Consider the following 17,265-nt stretch of genomic DNA (forward strand, 5'->3'; position numbering starts at 1 on the left):
ACTTAATATTGCTTCATCATCACGTAGTTCAATTCTACAAAAGAGAGAGTTTATAATGCAACTCAACCCTTTACTGCTTCAACTAATAAAGCGTTAATAAAAAAATTTCACGGTGGAAATAGCTTTATTTAATTATCAATAAGACATATTAAAGAAATAGTTTTTTTTATTTTTACGGAACCATATACAATACAAACACTAGCTGTAAAGTATAGAAAACAGTTGAAAACCGGAAAAAGTAGTATCCGTCGGGAAACATGAGTATATCGACACCATCAAAAACATTTCTTTTTTTGTCAGAAAGTACTTCGTTTTACTCTGTTATCGTATTTTCAAAATGAATCACTCGCACTTCAATTCTGTTTTTTCACCCACTTGCACAAAAGTGAGGTTATTTCGAAATGTTAATCTTTAAAATTTTTTTTGCATTTTATTATTGCTAAAAATATACTTGATGTACTAAAATAGTTTGAGTTATTTTATAATAATTTATAATAATAGGGTGGGCCATGTAAAATTTGATTTTTGAATCGGCTATAAAAAAAAACTAATCAATAATTTTTCAAACTTTTTTTTTATTTTGAAGATTGAGCATTGTCATTTATGAACGGAAAATAATATCGTTCAAATGACTGCCACGACTGGCTTTATAGTAGAACATTCGATCAACCCAATTTTTAAGCACATTTTCGATTGTTTGCGCTCCAATTTCATGAATGCCAATTTCGATTTCGTGTTTTACAGCCTCAATCGTCTCTGGATGGTTCGCATAGCATTTGTCCTTAACGGCTCCCCACAATAAATAGTCCAACGGGCTTAAATCACAGCCACCGATGTGAAAATGAGCTTCATCAGAAAAGATGATTTTTCGGTAAAAATGCTCATCTTCGGTCAAACTATTTTCTGAACACTGAGCGAACCGAAAACGCATTGGATGGCCATTAGGCTTCAGTTCTTGCACCAATTGAACTTTGTAAGCCGCAAAATTCTCCTAAAAGAAGTGCGTGAAATGTTCAATTCTTGAGAACGATGACGAGTTGAGGTTGTTGGATGTTCACGCACATTTTCGGCTACAGGGGCAATGTTTTCGGGTGTACGCACTGTAGGAGCACGTTCACGTGCTGTTTTATCCATTAACGATCCACTTTCACGAACACAATTAACAAATTGATCCACAAACTGTCTTGTTGGCAAATCTTTTTTTTGGAATTTTTTTTTTTTTCAAATTTCTCACAGTTTGAGTAGAAGATTCACCACTTTGGAAATAGGTTTTCAATATTTCCCAATTTTCTTCCCATTGTCCCAGTGTCCCATTTCGTAAATGTCAAACCTTTAAGTAAATTATGAACACATTTGACATGTCATTTGTGTTACCATTCTCAAAAAAATAGGTGGTTCAGCGCTATATAGCCCACCCTGAAAATAATTTGGAAATAAAACTGGAATAGCATATATGGGCTCGTATTCGGTAAAGGGTTAAACAAGCATATATTTTAAAAACTCTCTTTATTTCGTATTTTTCTTATTTTGACTTTCAAATCTTCAAGATTTAAATCTAGCTAATCCGACTACCTCATTAATTCGGAAAATATTACTGGTCTCTTGCGATTTCACTGTGGTTATAGTAATTTATTCTTTGAAGCATAAGTGGTGTATGTGGACTCGCCTGAAAGGACTGGTTCAGAGTTCTGGCTTAGGCTAAACATCATTCTAAACATCTGTTGTTTTTGTCTACAGGATGCCGAGGCGCGACGTATACATCGAGGGCACATACTCACCGAACTACTGGAGACAGAACGGATTTACGTAAATGAAATGGCCTCTATTTTAAAGGTAAGTTTAGTTTGAATATTGTAAAAATAAATAGGAAATAAGTAGTATTAGGAATTATTAAATTTTATTAAAATACATAAATACTGTTACTGCATATATGAGAAGATTATAACCGATTATGTGGCAGTTAGCATAACAGACCACAGATAATCATAACCATGACCATGCAACATGCAACTAATTAGTCAATACTCATAGCCGAAGTGGATTTGCCATAAAGCATGTTGGTCAGCACCCACTTGGGCAATCGTTTTAATGGAGCACACATTTACAAGCACGCAATTAGAAAAGAATTGAAATATAACTGCGCTTAGATGCCGCCTGACTATATACTTATAAACAGTAGCAAAGAAACTGTAGCAACATTTTTATCTCTTTGGTCGTTTATATTGGCTTTTGTTGCTATTAACCGTTTCTGCAACAGTTGAATGCCTTCGATTGCAATTAGTGCATTAAAATATGAGCATAATTTTCCGCTTGCCACGGGTAAACAATTCGCAAAAGTAGAATTCATTTACACAGCGTCGTACCTGAACATCAGATGTAATTTTGAGGTCTAACATTTTTCATTTCGCGTTTAACCACCGCGCCGTGCAGTCGACAAACATTTTTTTTCGAAATTAACTTTATTATATTAACTTTGAAAAATAGCAGTGTTCTTCTTGGCACCAATTCCTTGCAACAATTAGTTGAGTTTATTTAAGAAACGTATTCGTGCACCGCAAAAATATGCGTTACGGCGGTTACGATCTACGAAAGGCATCAAAATCAAAATCGCCCTCATCGCACGGCTCCTTGCGACTAAAAAAAGTGCAAAATACCGCCTGCAACATAGTTGGACGCTTCAATTTGAAAATCACTGATTCGCTTAAGCGTTTACACCTTCAACGTTCGAATTTCTGCGAGTCGCCTGTATCCTTTCGTGGCTCACTCTTCGAACAACACTGCAGTGCTGGCAGTTATCGTGCTACGCCCTCAACTAACTACAGCTTACGTTACAAACCCACTGACCTGCATTTGAATTTCGATCATTCCACCGACGATAGTCAGAGCAGCAACAACTCAGCGCCCAATTACATCTTTGGCACGAATTTGTGTAATTTCTCAGCGCATAATCTGCTCAACGGCAAATCGACAATTAAAATCATCAACAAATTCAAAGAACTCGAAGCTCACCAGCATAATAGCGATAGCACAATTGTTTCGAATAGCTTAGAGCGCTTGAAGAACGATCGCAAAACGATATTTAAAGAACTCATCGAACTCTCTAGCGGCGACGAATCGCTCGAATATCGACTCGTCAAAGACTATTTGGAATATAACACCTACTCGGAAATCGAAAACGATTCCGAATTCAAAGAATATTTGCAACGCAAAAACTACAACGACATACTGGACTACTTAGATGACGCACAATCAAAGAGTCTCACGTCGATTTCGTCATCGGTAGCGCGCGCTCAATCGGCGCTGAGCAAACATACACTGAGTCGAGCTAAATTACTTGCCACGCCTAAAGCATTACAATTCACCGCGAGTGATACCTGGAAATTTAGAGGACAACTCTGTAATTCATGCCGCACCAGCGTTGATTGCAACGCGGCGCTCAAGTGGTCTTCCTCGCGTGGTCCGACCATCACCACCACAACATCCAATAATCTGACAAACGAAATCACAACTTCACCAGAGGATGGAATACAAGTTGAAGAGAAGAACTTTTTTTCCAATTCTTACAGTGAGATCTTAAAGTTTTGTCAAGAATTTTTCGAAGAGAGCTTCCACGCAAAATCGGGGTTCAATTTACCGAAATTCAATACGAAATCCAAATTCAAGCAAGCAAATTACGAGCGTGTGCTACGAGAGTTTGTTGGTGCGCAAGGATATTCGGCAGTTGACGAATATGTTGAAGCGAAATGCGGACAATTCTTTAGTGTTGAGTTTGGCAGAAAGAAAGAGTGGGAAGGTGGCAACATGAAGGCAAATATAAATCTGGTAAAGTGAAATAAAATTGTTCGGTAATAGAATTTATACAGATAGTGATGTTGTGTGATGTATTCTTCGAGTTTTTAAGAAAGTATGTGAATTATTTTAATTGATTTAATTTAATTGAATCATTTATTTTAAAAGGACATGCACATATGTTTGCAATTTTTTGAATTTTTTTATAGTTTTGTTTTTTTGTATGCACTCATTGCGCTTAGATATGTTAGAATTTTTAATGCTCAGATTGTCTGTAAGCAATTATGCTTCGTAGTTTTAATAAATAAAATAAACAAACATTGACCTAACTCTTACCACCTGAATAATCTCTTTCTAGGGCTATCGTGATCAAATGCTATCTGAAGAAATGATGCATCTTGTACCCGCCAGCCTGCAGGGCAAAGAGGACATTTTGTTCGGCAACTTACATGAATTGTATACATTTCACAACGAGATCTTTTTGAAGGATCTAGAAAACTGTATATCTACAACGGAGCTGGTGGCGCTGTGTTTCGTGCAAAGGGTGAGTAAAATTGTTTGCTATATTCGTAGTAGATTAGATTAGATTTGGGGTTGTGGGTTGGACAAGTCGATGCACTCAATCAGGAGACTATTGTACTACACCCGAATAGATTGTAGTAGAAAGAATAGAGATAGGAAAGATAAAAAGTGGGTGGTAAGACGGAAAAATTAGTTTGAGGTCACTCTTCCACAAATCTCTTGAATTCATTGATGAATCTTAAAAGATGCGGAGGAGGAAGAGTATAAACTTTATCCATACTCAGTATATCGCAACCCAACAATCTAAGGGTGCGGCCAGGGTGAACGCTGAAAGCCGAGCCGAGATTGTCAGTGCGATAAAGATTGTCAGTGCGATAAAACTGATTACATACAAGTCAATACAAATAAGCTTGTGTATAACACAGTGAGCGCCGACAAGAGCAGAGAGCAAAGCCGATGAGTGCGAGAAAACAGTTTCAAAGCGTTTTGCTCGCTTTTTTGGATTGTTGATGTATACTTTTTAGAGTGCAGTTGTGTTTCTAACACACTTTTATTAGGTCGGATTGTATGTATGTATGTATGTATGTATGTATGTATGTATGTAACGGAATCTTTGAGCTTAATTTTCACTGGCTTCTAAAAATCTGATCGACTTCAAATTTTGCACACCTATCAAGGACCGATGACAATGCAATAATTTGATAAAAGTTTTCCATTATCCTTATTAGGATTGCCAGGATTAATATTTTCTTTTTTTACCTGTGGGCAAAAAGTAAGGTGAATTTGGTTGTAAAATGAAAAATCTTTATTTATTCTTGTAAATCAATTTCATCCCCTTCAAAATAATCCCCTCTCGATAAAATACACCTATGCCAACGATTTTTCCAATCCCCGAAACATGCCAAATAGTCCATTTCCGGTATAGCCATCAGCACCTTCTTCGATTCAGCATCTATCTCCTCAATCGACTCGAAACGCGTTCCCCGGAGTGGCCTCTTGAGTTTTGGGAATAGCCAGAAGTCACACGGAGCCAAATCAGGCGAATACGGTGGTTGCGGAACGATATGCGTGGAATTTTTGGCGAAATGGTCACGAAGAACGAGTGCAGTGTGAGACGGTGCATTATCGTGATGCAAAAACCAAGAGTTGTTGGCCCATAATTCTGGTCTTTTTAGATGAATTGCTTCACGTAAACGACGTATAACGCTTAAACAATATTCCTTATTAACAGTTTGGCCAGGTGGAAGGAATCCATAGTGCACCACACCACGAAAATCGAAAAAAAACTGGCCAATGGAGTGGGGTAGCCGTTTCTCAGGCTCCCTCCACGAAATAAATATAAGACAAATCATTATATAAATGATGAAATTCACCAAATTCATTCCTTTTTAGTGTAATTGGATGTTTTCCAAACTCTTTTGTGTTAATAATTGCATTAATCACACTAGGAGAAGCAAAATACTCTTCATCAGATGAATCCATTACCGTGTACAGCAATTTTATAAACACAAATGAACAACAAAATTAAATGACATAAGAGCAAAACACATGGAATAAACAAAATTTCAGCGCTGATTCTCGCATTCACTGTGTTATATACAAATTTTCTTCTCGCATGAAAATAAGCGTCAATAAGCTCGGCTCGGCTCGGCTCGGCATCAGCGTTCACTCTGGCCGCACCCTAAGTCTGATTCTGGAACGCCGGACAGCTACAGAGAAAATGCTCTGCAGTGTCGTCATCCTCGAAACCGGATAGGCATATTGGGCTGTCGACGACCCCCATGACAGCCATATGCTGACCACAAGCGTTATGCCCTGTGATTGCACCCACCAGTACTCTCAGGTCCTTTCTGCTGAGTTTTACGAGAAAGGTCGCTATTTTCCTGTTTGGTTCTTTCACAAAGCACTTGGCTACTCTGCACGAGTTCAACCCAGACCAACATCCTCTATGGGTAGACCTCATGAATTCGTCAATCCATAGTTGAATTGATGCAGAATTGACACCTAGAAATGGTTCAGGGCCTAGTGGCATACTTGCAGTGCCTTCATTAGCCAGTTTACCAGCTAACTCGTTCCCTGTAATACCACAATGTTCAGGCACCCAAATAAGACTAACATTGTTGTGTTTTTCGCAACGCTGTTCAGTTTTGCCTTACATTCACCGACTAATTTCGAGGAGCAGGGTGGATTAGCAAGGACTTTCAGTGCAGCTTGATACCAATACTGCTACCCCGCCACTTTTTTTTCAATTATCCAGTGTGCCACATTCAAGATGGTACAAATGCGTGTGTAATACAAGTGTGTGTGTAATTCTATAAATGTAATTCTACAAAACCATACTCGGGAACAAGCATTTCTTGTATATCGGAAGGCTTAAGTATAATTTAGTATACTCCTTTTTCTATATTTTTATGCCCGCTAATTGGAAATTATGCTCGCTAATTGGGAAATGTTCTCAAGCACCAGGTATAATAATTATATAAGTACAATAGGTTATCCAAGCAGCCAAAACTTAGGCTTTGATCTGCAGGTAACCGCAAACTTCTTAACAGCATTTCATAGAATATTTCAAAGTACCCAATAGAACTTTGTAATTTTTTTCAAGTTTTTTTTATTTAGTAAGTCTATGATTTAACAACATCACAGACTATGAAGAGTACAAATTAACTGTGAACTATTAAAAATATATCATAAAACTAAAAATATAAATTCAGAAGATTTAAGAAAAATATCATTGTGAAAGGAAGAACAAGCGGGGCAGTGCAGAGCTCAGCATAAAGTCCACCTTAGGCGTTATATATTTAATGTGCTCATTGAAAGAGAATCTTCATTAAACTCTACACCATAGTTTTTTATACCACAAACTCTTTTCAGGACATGAAGTAGCTGGTAAGCTGTGTATTCCAAATTTTTAGTGCTAATTGTGCAATTAGTGCAACATTTGCTAAAATTCGTGATTCTAGATATCACAAATGAAGTTGATCAATATTTCTTTCAAAGTTAGCTGCATCAAATTTATTTTGCCCAAGCTTTATGGGCTCTAAAGAGTTTTTAACCTGAGTAAGGACTTGTTTCCTGCAAGCGTATTTATATTTAATGGATTTCCTAAGAAGCAATACTCAGCACTAAAATAAAGTAAAATGCAATTGTTTTTTTTTTATTATACCCATTTTCATACCTGTCGGTCCCAGCAATAGACACTTCAGCATAGCTATCGTTGCAGAGGGTGAAACCAGGAATAGATCACCCATTCCCATTACGATCTCTTCTTCTAGAGAGTTATCCCGTCAAAGGGAATAATACTGAATTGGCTATTTTCTTGTAAACATTATTCGCTACGGTATTGGTAAAACTTAAAGCTTTAAAACTCTATTAAAATCTTCTTGTCCACAATTAAAATAGGGTATTACCTCTACCAAACAATAAAAGCTCGGAATAATCATCGTCGATCTGCTTATGAAACAGCCCAGACTTCAATCCTGCCGTCAGCTTCCATAAACAACTCGTTGTCGATGCTAAAAATCAAACCTCTACTCTCAGTGGTTTAATATCCTAGGTAGGTAGGTAATTAGGTGAAATGGTTGAAGTACCACTCTAGCACTCCCCAAGTAGCACTAAAGCAACGTTTTGAAATCATTATGAGACCTCCAACAGGGAAAAAATCTACAGACAGTCAGAGTAGTTATATTAATAGTGAAGATTGATGAAATTTGGGTTGGCGCACTAGCACAGGCTATCGAATAAAGGAGCACCCAGTGATCTTAATCGTCTAGTTGTTAAACCCAGACGTTCATAGAGAAAGTTCTCAACTGTCTCCTTCTCCGCAAGGTCCCCATAGCTCCTGCAATGGAGATTAATTGGTAAAACTAGTTTTTTCGTGTGTGTGCTGATCGTCCAATGACCGGTAAACACAGCTACGACTTTGGAAATCGAATAGCGTGGAGTCCCCAGGACCAATCGCTTGAACCAATTTTCCAAGCACTTTGCCATTCAAAGCCGGATGCCTACAAAACAAGCTGTTCAAAGCATTTAACAGCTTAATGTTTTTGATCTTCAAGAGCAAAAAGAAATCATTTGATGTCAAATGACACATAATTCAACACATTAATTCGATTATTTGAGTGCTTTTGTGTGTTACGATACGTAAGAGGCCGCATTGTCTGGTTGAAGAATGATTCGTCTTCGGCGTCATGACCAAATTTTCCGCTAAAACAACTTTTGTCGGATTAAGGTCGTATTGGATCACCCATACTTTCGGTTACTGTTTTGTTTCCAAACCATAAGCATACATTCCAGAGTCGTCAACTATTACGACATCATAGGCGTGCTTTGAATCACCGCACTGACTTCTTCAACATTTCTTTATACCAATCGACACGAGTTCTTCTTTGGGCTGATCGTTTTGCACTCTAAGGTAAAGTTTTTTTATAACCTTGCTAAGTTTGCAATTTGTTGCCTGAGAATTTTCAGAATTAGTGAATAATTGGTGAGAAATCTTTAATTTGGATACATACAGTAAAATTTACCGAAATAGAAACCTACCAAATTCCGTTTTATTTAGACATTCAAAAAAGGGGCCCAAATGACACTCTCGTATGATTTGACTGAAGATCTTGTTTAGTTTTATTTGTTTTAAAATATAATATTTATAATTTCGCATTTTTTCAGCGCGACACTTTCTATCGTTTGTACTCCTTCTACTGCCAAAACATACCACGCTCCGATAGGCTGCGTGAAACGCTCGTTGACACACATCTCTTCCTGCAAGAATGTCAAAAGCGTTTGGGTCACAAACTGCCATTGGGCGCATATCTGCTGAAGCCAGTACAGCGTATTACCAAGTACAAATTACTGCTCGAAAACCTACTGGGCTCCAGCGATAGTGGCAGCTGTACCAAAGAATTACAAAAAGCTTTAGATTGCATGCTAATCGTTTTGCGTTGTGTGAACGATTCAATGCATCAGGTGGCTATAACGGGATTTCCGGTTAGTATGAAAATGTTGTAATTTAACTAAATCCAAGCATGAAATAATAAAATATTATATTTTCTATAACTCACATCCTACAGAGCAACCTTTCGCAACAGGGCGAACTGCTGCTACAGGATCCCTTCCAAGTGTGGACAGAGTCCAAGAAAGATTTACGATTACGCAAAAAACCACAACAGCGACATATATTTCTCTACCAAAAATCGATGATATTCTGTAAAAAGACTTCGAAACCAGGTCACAACAAAAGCACTTATCAGTTTAAGCATCAACTTAAGGTAAGCTATCGAATGTTAATTTGAATCTCCATTCACCTTAAACCTAATTTTTCACATATAGATGTCACAAATTGGTCTAACTGAGTCGGTGCGCGGCGATTTGACACGTTTCGAAGTCTGGCTACAGGGACGCCAAGAAGTGCACACATTGCAGGCGCTCACCGATGAGGTAAAGAATAAATGGGTGACGGAAATCAAGCGTCTGTTACTCAATCAATTGGAAGAATTGAAGGGTGAAAAGATAAAACAGTATGGCATGAATCACCACGGCTTGCGACAGACCACCTCATGGGATACGCCCAATATTTTGTTGGGTATGCCACAACGCGCTGTAAGCTGTGATGCATCATCCGAATCATCGAATCGCAATTCGAACTGCAGTAGCAGCGGTGATGATGCCTACCCTCACGGCATGCCGCCATTGTCCGCAGTGACAGGCAATGGCCACGCCCATGGACATGGTAATGGTGCTGGTGCGGATAAGGAGCAGCAAGAGGCATGCGGTTGGAGTTCAGATTACTCGAATAGTGAGGATGAAATGTCGATAATCGAAGACAACAGTGCACCGGTAAGTTAGAAAAGTTTCTAGTGATTGGGGGGGGACTGGCGAAATTTAAGAGTATAAAATATGTTTTACTATTCAAATGTTGCAGAAGATTTAGAAACTGGCAAATACATTTTTTTGTTTTTGTTGAAGTGGTGAATTCATTTATTTTATTTTTATTTGTTGTTTTATTTACCTATATACAGTACAAAATTTGTTTTATGTTATTTTTTCAAATTCTATTTTAGACAAACATTTTTGGTTTCGGTTTTATTATTTAAAATATTTTTTTTAACATTTTATTGTAACATTTATTTCTTAATTTTAGTTGCTTTTTATGTAAAATGTATTTGGTTTTAATTTTTTGCTTTTCTTCTCGCTTTTTGTTTTGTTTATTGAAATTAATTTGTTAATTTGTTGCATATTCATCCATCATGTTGCATAGTTTCTTCTACTATATGTTTTATATTATTTGTCTTATTTAATTTTTTTGGGTTCTCTTTTTTACTTTCATGCACAAAACACTTTGTCTTAAAATATTCCAATATCCCCACAACTGCAATTGCAAAATGCAACCCTGTACAAATAAAAAAATGGTTTCGTGTGATTTGTAAAAATATATATACAAATATATATAAAAATTTAAACAACGTGTGTAAAAATAAATAAAAAAATGTTAATTAATAAAAAATAAAATTTATAATTTCTGTAAAACGTTACAATTAAAAATTAAACCTGATAAATAAAAATAAAATAAAAATAAAACCAAAAATGGAATAATGAAAACTAAAAAATTATATAATATATATAAATATAAAAAATTAAAAAAAATTATATTAATAATTTCTAAAATAAAATAACAATAACACCCAAAAAAATTCCATGAAATAAATTCAATATTTCTCAATGTAAATCAAAATAATACAAAAACTTCAAATTTTAATATAAATTAAAACTTTTAAACTAAATTAAATATCTTTAAAAAATAAAAACGAAAATAATTTAAACTTATATATTTTTAATAACTAATAACAAAATTTAAATAAAAAAAATGTTTCATAAAACTTAATTAAAACATAAAAAAATATACCAATCCAACATTTCTAAACGCAAATGAAAATAATGAAAAAACACTTTAAATTTTAAACTTCGAAATTAAATTAATTTAAATGTTTAATGAAATGTTTCAAACAACAACAACAAATTAAAATAAAAATAAACCCAAAAATTATTTTAATTGTATACAACTTTAATATAATAAATAATACAACTTAAATGAATAAAAAATGTGTTATGAAACTTAATTAAATATGAAAAAATTGTATAATATTTAAAAAATAAAAACAATATATCTGAATGCGAATGAAAATAATACAAAAAACTTTATTTTAAATTCAAAAAATAAAAATCTTAACGAAAATAATTTTATAATAAAAATATATATTTTTTTTAATTCATAAAACACATAACTTTACTACATACGTAATAAAATAACAAATATAACACCAAATATATATTTTTGATGTAACAAATATCAAAACAATAAATTAAAAATATTAAACAAATTAAAATTCTTTACGAAATAATAATGGAAATTTAAATGAAATAAATAATAAAACTCCAAAAAATAATATTATTATTTTTTTAAATAAACGGTAAAAACAAAATTTTTTATTGTGATAAAAACTATTAAATAAAAAAATAATCCGATAAATAAAAATAAAAACATGTACAAATGCATGTTTACAATGCAAATTCAATAAAAAATAAATTAATTAAAAAAAATAAATGTACATAAATAAAATAAATACTAAATACTTGAAAATCTTAAAAACCGGATTAAACCAAATAAAAACGAAAATAATTATTCATACATACATTTCCTTTCTACTAAAAATAACACTAAAAAAACAAATATGTAAACATGATTCGAAACCGTAATAAATAAAAATAAAATTCATTCATTGAAAAACAAAATATTTGTTAAAAAAATGGTAAAAACACCCTTTAATGTATATAAAATAATACAGCGTTTCATGAATTTTCTGGCTCAGTGGACCTATAATTCCGACGGTAATGGTGGTGGCTCTTATCCGCGTAACAGCAAATCCAATTCGAAATTTTATGTCTCCGTTGAGCATTGAGCAGCGAGTTAGAAAAAATAACAATTGAGCAGTGAAAAATATAACGACAAAATGGATGGAACAACTACACAAAACAAGAAGAAGAAAAAACGAAAAAGTACGAAATACCAAAAATTAATGAAATATTATGTGTAAACAAAAACTACGACCGCTTAATTATAGTACAAAATAATATTTAGTAAAGTAAACGCAACGCCGTAAAAATGCACGTAAATTTAGTATGGCAGAAAGGGATGCAAAAAACCATCCCCAAACAAGTAAACAAGTTAGCATTAGAGTTATTGTAGTTACAAACGAATAATGTACATACATATCTAATAGCAAAGTAAAAAAGTGTAAAATGAAAATGGTTAAAAAAAGTACATAAAGTTTTACAAAAATACTTTCATAAAAAATGCATTTCATAAAATATTGACAGTCATACATCGCCGAAGGCAAAAAGAAGTGCACGCATAGTTACCACCACAACGCAAAAGCATACGTAATTAGCTACTATGTACATATGTATGTATATTACGAGTAGACACTTCAATCATCTTCAAAACTCGAATCTCTGACCTATAAAATTATTCTGTAGTAAAACTAAAAGCAATCAAATGCACTAAAAAATTTATTTCCCACATGAATACACGTCTATTTTCTAACTAAACCAGTCAGTATTCTCTTGTCACACCACAAACAAAAGACGAAACTGTTTCTGCCCTCACTCAAACACACATACCAAATATACATATGTACTTCCTCTTCCGTTTGCGCTCTTCAATTTCATTATTTCATTCATATGTTTCTTTTTCCTTGCTTGTGCAAACCATACAACTTTTTCACCTCGTTTACGCGCGTGTGTGCGTGCATCCATCTACCTACGCTTGCTCGTTTCACACATATGTATATGTATATGTGTGCATGTGTGTTTTCATATAGAACTGTACGAGGTACAAGCGGCTGCAATGAATGCCTGCCAGTCTTTTGTCTCATTGTCAATATCGATCTCGCTCTCGCTTTCTCTCTCTTGCTTCCTCGACATCCCACTGATCGTGATCGTTCATCATATGTACATACATGTCGTCATCAACAGTTATTTCGTTATTCATCATAAACAAAGTTAATCAACAACGTAACGTGATTTAATCTACGTGTAAAAAATTTATTCAAATGGAGGCAGTCTGTCAGTTAAATATTGCGTAAGTCTTTTTTTTTGGTTATTTGAAATGAATGAATAAATTTACTTTTAAGTTATTTGTTAACAGTTTTCTTGAAGAAAAAATGAATGTTTGTTCTTTCCGAAACAAATATATTGGTTGTTGCAATACGTATTGAAATTTTCTAAATACAAAAATAATCTATATTCGTACATAAATATTGTTACACAAACTTATAAACTAGAAAGCTTCTAAGAATGCCACCTCAAAGTGTTCACATGTTTTGAAGCTTTCAAAAAGCAAGCAATAATACGAAGACCATTGCACTCTAACACTGCCGAAATATTCTGACAGTTTTCTTTCCACAATTGAAAACAAAAAGGCTCACAAGTTAAAAACCCCTCACAATTAACAAATTGAAAGCTCTGAAATTTAATTATATTTAATTCTAGCAATCACTTCACAAAAGCTCCTCAAATCGACAGAAAATGCGAATTCACACTCGTACATATTGTAGAGATTTTGAATATCAGAAGTTCGACAGCAATTTCATAATTAGCGTCAGATTACTGCACGATTTAAGTACAAATATTATAATTTACATATTAGATGAAAAAACAACATCGTACATACATACATACACAATTGAATATGCATACCTGTATACTTATAGTTATTCACGCTAATAATAAGGTGGCGCAAAATTAATCACCCTATCAGAATTTATAGTGGAGTGTGTAAAAGTCAAAATAAAGATTTCCATCACTCAAAATAATGTTTTTATTTAGTGAAAAAATTACTCACAAACAAAATGGATAATTAATTGTGCACCACCTTGTATGCTTCCACGACAGCGCTATTCGTACTTCGATCGTAATTCGGACTCTCATTCGAAATTCGCCCTATACAATTTTAAGAACAAATTACCTCAACTAGATATAATTGAGATTGAGTTACCTTGCGAATTGCTTACAAACTTCTGTCTACCCCGATTTGTATCTAAAATGCATTATCAAACCAAAGTCAAAAGGGAAGAAGAAAATAAATTCATAAAAATTTCCCTTGAAAAAACAATGAGCAAATAAAGGCACAATTTTACGTCAGGGAAGCAAGAGGAAATCATTAAGCTTTCGTTGGGCACACGGGTGCGGCAGACTTTTCTGGGCAGATTTTTTCGACTTTTGACGTGAATTTAACACAATTCTGCTATAGCTAACGATTTGATCTTCCAGGTAGCTTCCTAAAATTTAGTTTTCTATCGATTTATTAATATAACATTTAAAAAAGCATCCTCGAATAGGATGGAAAAAGTCAGATCCGAGAGCCCAACCGAAAGTTTTAAAAAAGCTATCCAACGGAGGATTAAAAAAAAATTGTGTGGCAAAGTGCCTTTCGAAATTGTTGGAGGAGTCTACATTGTTTTCGCTGGAATTGTTATAACTAAAAAAGGCAACTGCAGCTCTAGAGGCATAGCATCTTCTGCATAGGATGAAATTAGGTAATTAGGTAGATGAAATGTTAAGGTACCAGACTGGCACTCCCCAAGTAGCACTAAAGCCAAGTTTTGATACCATTATGAGACCTCTAACGGTTAGATATCTACCTCTGGCAACAAACTATTACTTAGTGGCATTAGAAACATGTCTGAAATTTTAAAGGTTTTGTAAGAGTTTCAAAGCAATATAAAGCTTTGTAGTTTTAGTGAACGCTTTTCAAAAACAGGCCTTCTAAACTAACTTAAACTAGATCCATATAGAAAACAACTCTTGAACTCCAGTTAGGATTTGAGTGGTTTATGTCGAAAGAAAAGGATTGTTTTGGGATGTGATTAATCTCATTATTATCCCATGAGTGTGGGGATTTACTATTTGATAAATTATTCATTTAATAAAAGTGCACTGAATGCTTCCTTTTCTCATGTTTTTTTCCCCGTTTTTCTATTTTTGATATTTTCTTCCATATAAAAATAAAAATTTGAGCATGTTCAGAAAATGCGTAAGTCCCCCAACGCCAGTTGGGCACACCAAGTGAAGCCAAGTCCTTCTCCACCTGATCTTTCCAACGCATAGGAGGTCTTCCTCTTCCTCTGCTACCACCAGCTGGTACCGCATCGAATACTTTCAGAGCAGCAGCGTTTGTATCCATTCGGACGACATGACCCAGCCAGCGTAGCCGCTGGATCTTTATTCGCTGCGCTATGTCTATGTCGTTGTAAAGCTCATACAGCCCATCGTTCCATAGCCTGCGATATTCGCCGTTGCCAACGTGCAAAGGTCCAAGTCTTGCGCAAAATCTTTCTGTCAAACACTCCAAGCGTCGTTTCATCGGATGTTGTCATCGCCCAAGCTTCTGCGCCCTACGTTAGGACGGGCATGATGAGAGCCTTGTAGAGTGTTAGTTTTGTTTGTCGAGAGAGGACTTTACTACTCATTTGCCATAATACCATAATTTAGTATCTACGTGGTTTACTTACCGTTTCCCGTTCATATCGAAGCAGTGGATTGATAGTTGACTGACTTTGCTCCAACTGACAAATACTAACTAAACCTCGTGTCAATATCAGCTCTCTATAAATTCCATATGCTGGCAAAGCATTTACTTCTGTTTCTGCTTCCCGATTAGTATAGCCAGGCGCGGTGGCGTATAATCAACATTTATCAGCTATAAACAAACAATGATTTTTTAAGAATACAGTATTTCTATTACTAAAAAGGTAAAAGTACATAAGTTTCAATCCCGTGTGTAAAATAAAAAAAAACTTATTTTCACATGCGTCTGTAGAACTTATTTAATATTCATAGTTCAGTAATTGTATATTGTAGCGCAAAAACCAAAGCTTATCGTCATTTTCACCAGTGCATGTAATTTGCGTTCTTTTTGTGTCAGTTGTAGGGATGATGAGGTGAAATCATCTCAGAACCTTCTCTTTAGCTGCCCTGCGTTGGAACGTTATCCAGAACGTTGAAAATGCTTCTTCCATTCTTTCGTACTTCTTTTATGATTGCAGGGCTTAAATTCGAAAAGTAGAAAACTTCAGTATTGATTTAACGCGAAAAGTATCCGCAGCAAAATAATTTTCTTGCGGGCCAAGCAATCAGTTTTGAGCTGCATATAATTGTGTATTTATGTACGTATGTATGTATGTTTAAAGTATTATATCCAAAATTAGTTACTTCTTAAACAAGAGGGGCCACTGCACCAAAAGCAAACTAGTTAAATTAAAATATAATATAACTTATCCACTCACAATTCACCTGCCCACCAACTAACTACAATGAAATTTTAAACAAATGCACATCCACACAGCCATGCACAAATATCGAACTCACGCATACAAACATATATACTTACATGCAAATATAAACGCCATTCCGAGAGTGCATACATTTTGCTTATAGATTTCGTTTGACATTTTTAATCACTAATTTTAATTAAATTTTACTGATTTTCTGTTCAAGTTTTTTTACAAGTAAATGAAATTTTGTGAAATAAAAAAAAATAAAAAATTAAAAAAAAATTGCGTGTCTATGCTATAGGAAAATATGCTTATAATATCCGTTATAAATTATAAATGCTTTATTATGCGCTTATAAACATTTATATGTACATATCGATATATATGTATGCCTAAGGGGCGATTGTTGCTCTTTTTTGTCTAGTTCTAGTTCTGCATTCGTGTTTGTCTTGGGACACATCGCATCATTCACATATTTAACGCCTCGCATTGAGACTTTTTTATTTACTTAGTTCACATAGTACTTTTACATATACGAGTATAAACATATTGCAGAAACGCTTTTTGTTAATGACACAAATGCATACATATTATTGAGTTTTGTATAAAAAACACCCTTTCACTA

General features: G+C 34.5%; 1 protein-coding gene across 5 annotated transcripts in view; it reads left to right on the top strand.

Annotated features, from left to right (window-relative positions):
* The window catches only part of LOC129246350 (guanine nucleotide exchange factor DBS), a 238,453-nt gene that overhangs the window by 216,667 nt on the left and 4,521 nt on the right, over positions 1–17,265 (top strand). For 4 of the 5 annotated variants that reach the window (XM_054885104.1, XM_054885105.1, XM_054885103.1 and 1 more), the window contains 5 exons: positions 1,738–1,833; positions 4,148–4,333; positions 8,980–9,297; positions 9,381–9,578; positions 9,640–10,146. In XM_054885104.1, the coding sequence (XP_054741079.1) occupies positions 1,738–1,833; positions 4,148–4,333; positions 8,980–9,297; positions 9,381–9,578; positions 9,640–10,146 (1,305 nt within the window). Of the gene's footprint in view, positions 1–1,737; positions 1,834–4,147; positions 4,334–8,979; positions 9,298–9,380; positions 9,579–9,639; positions 10,147–12,152; positions 12,364–17,265 lie in introns of all 5 variants that reach the window. The other variant, XR_008582459.1, reaches the window with a different exon arrangement.

This window comes from Anastrepha obliqua, chromosome 4 (assembly GCF_027943255.1).
Source record: "Anastrepha obliqua isolate idAnaObli1 chromosome 4, idAnaObli1_1.0, whole genome shotgun sequence".
NCBI classification, from domain to species: Eukaryota; Metazoa; Arthropoda; class Insecta; order Diptera; family Tephritidae; genus Anastrepha; species Anastrepha obliqua.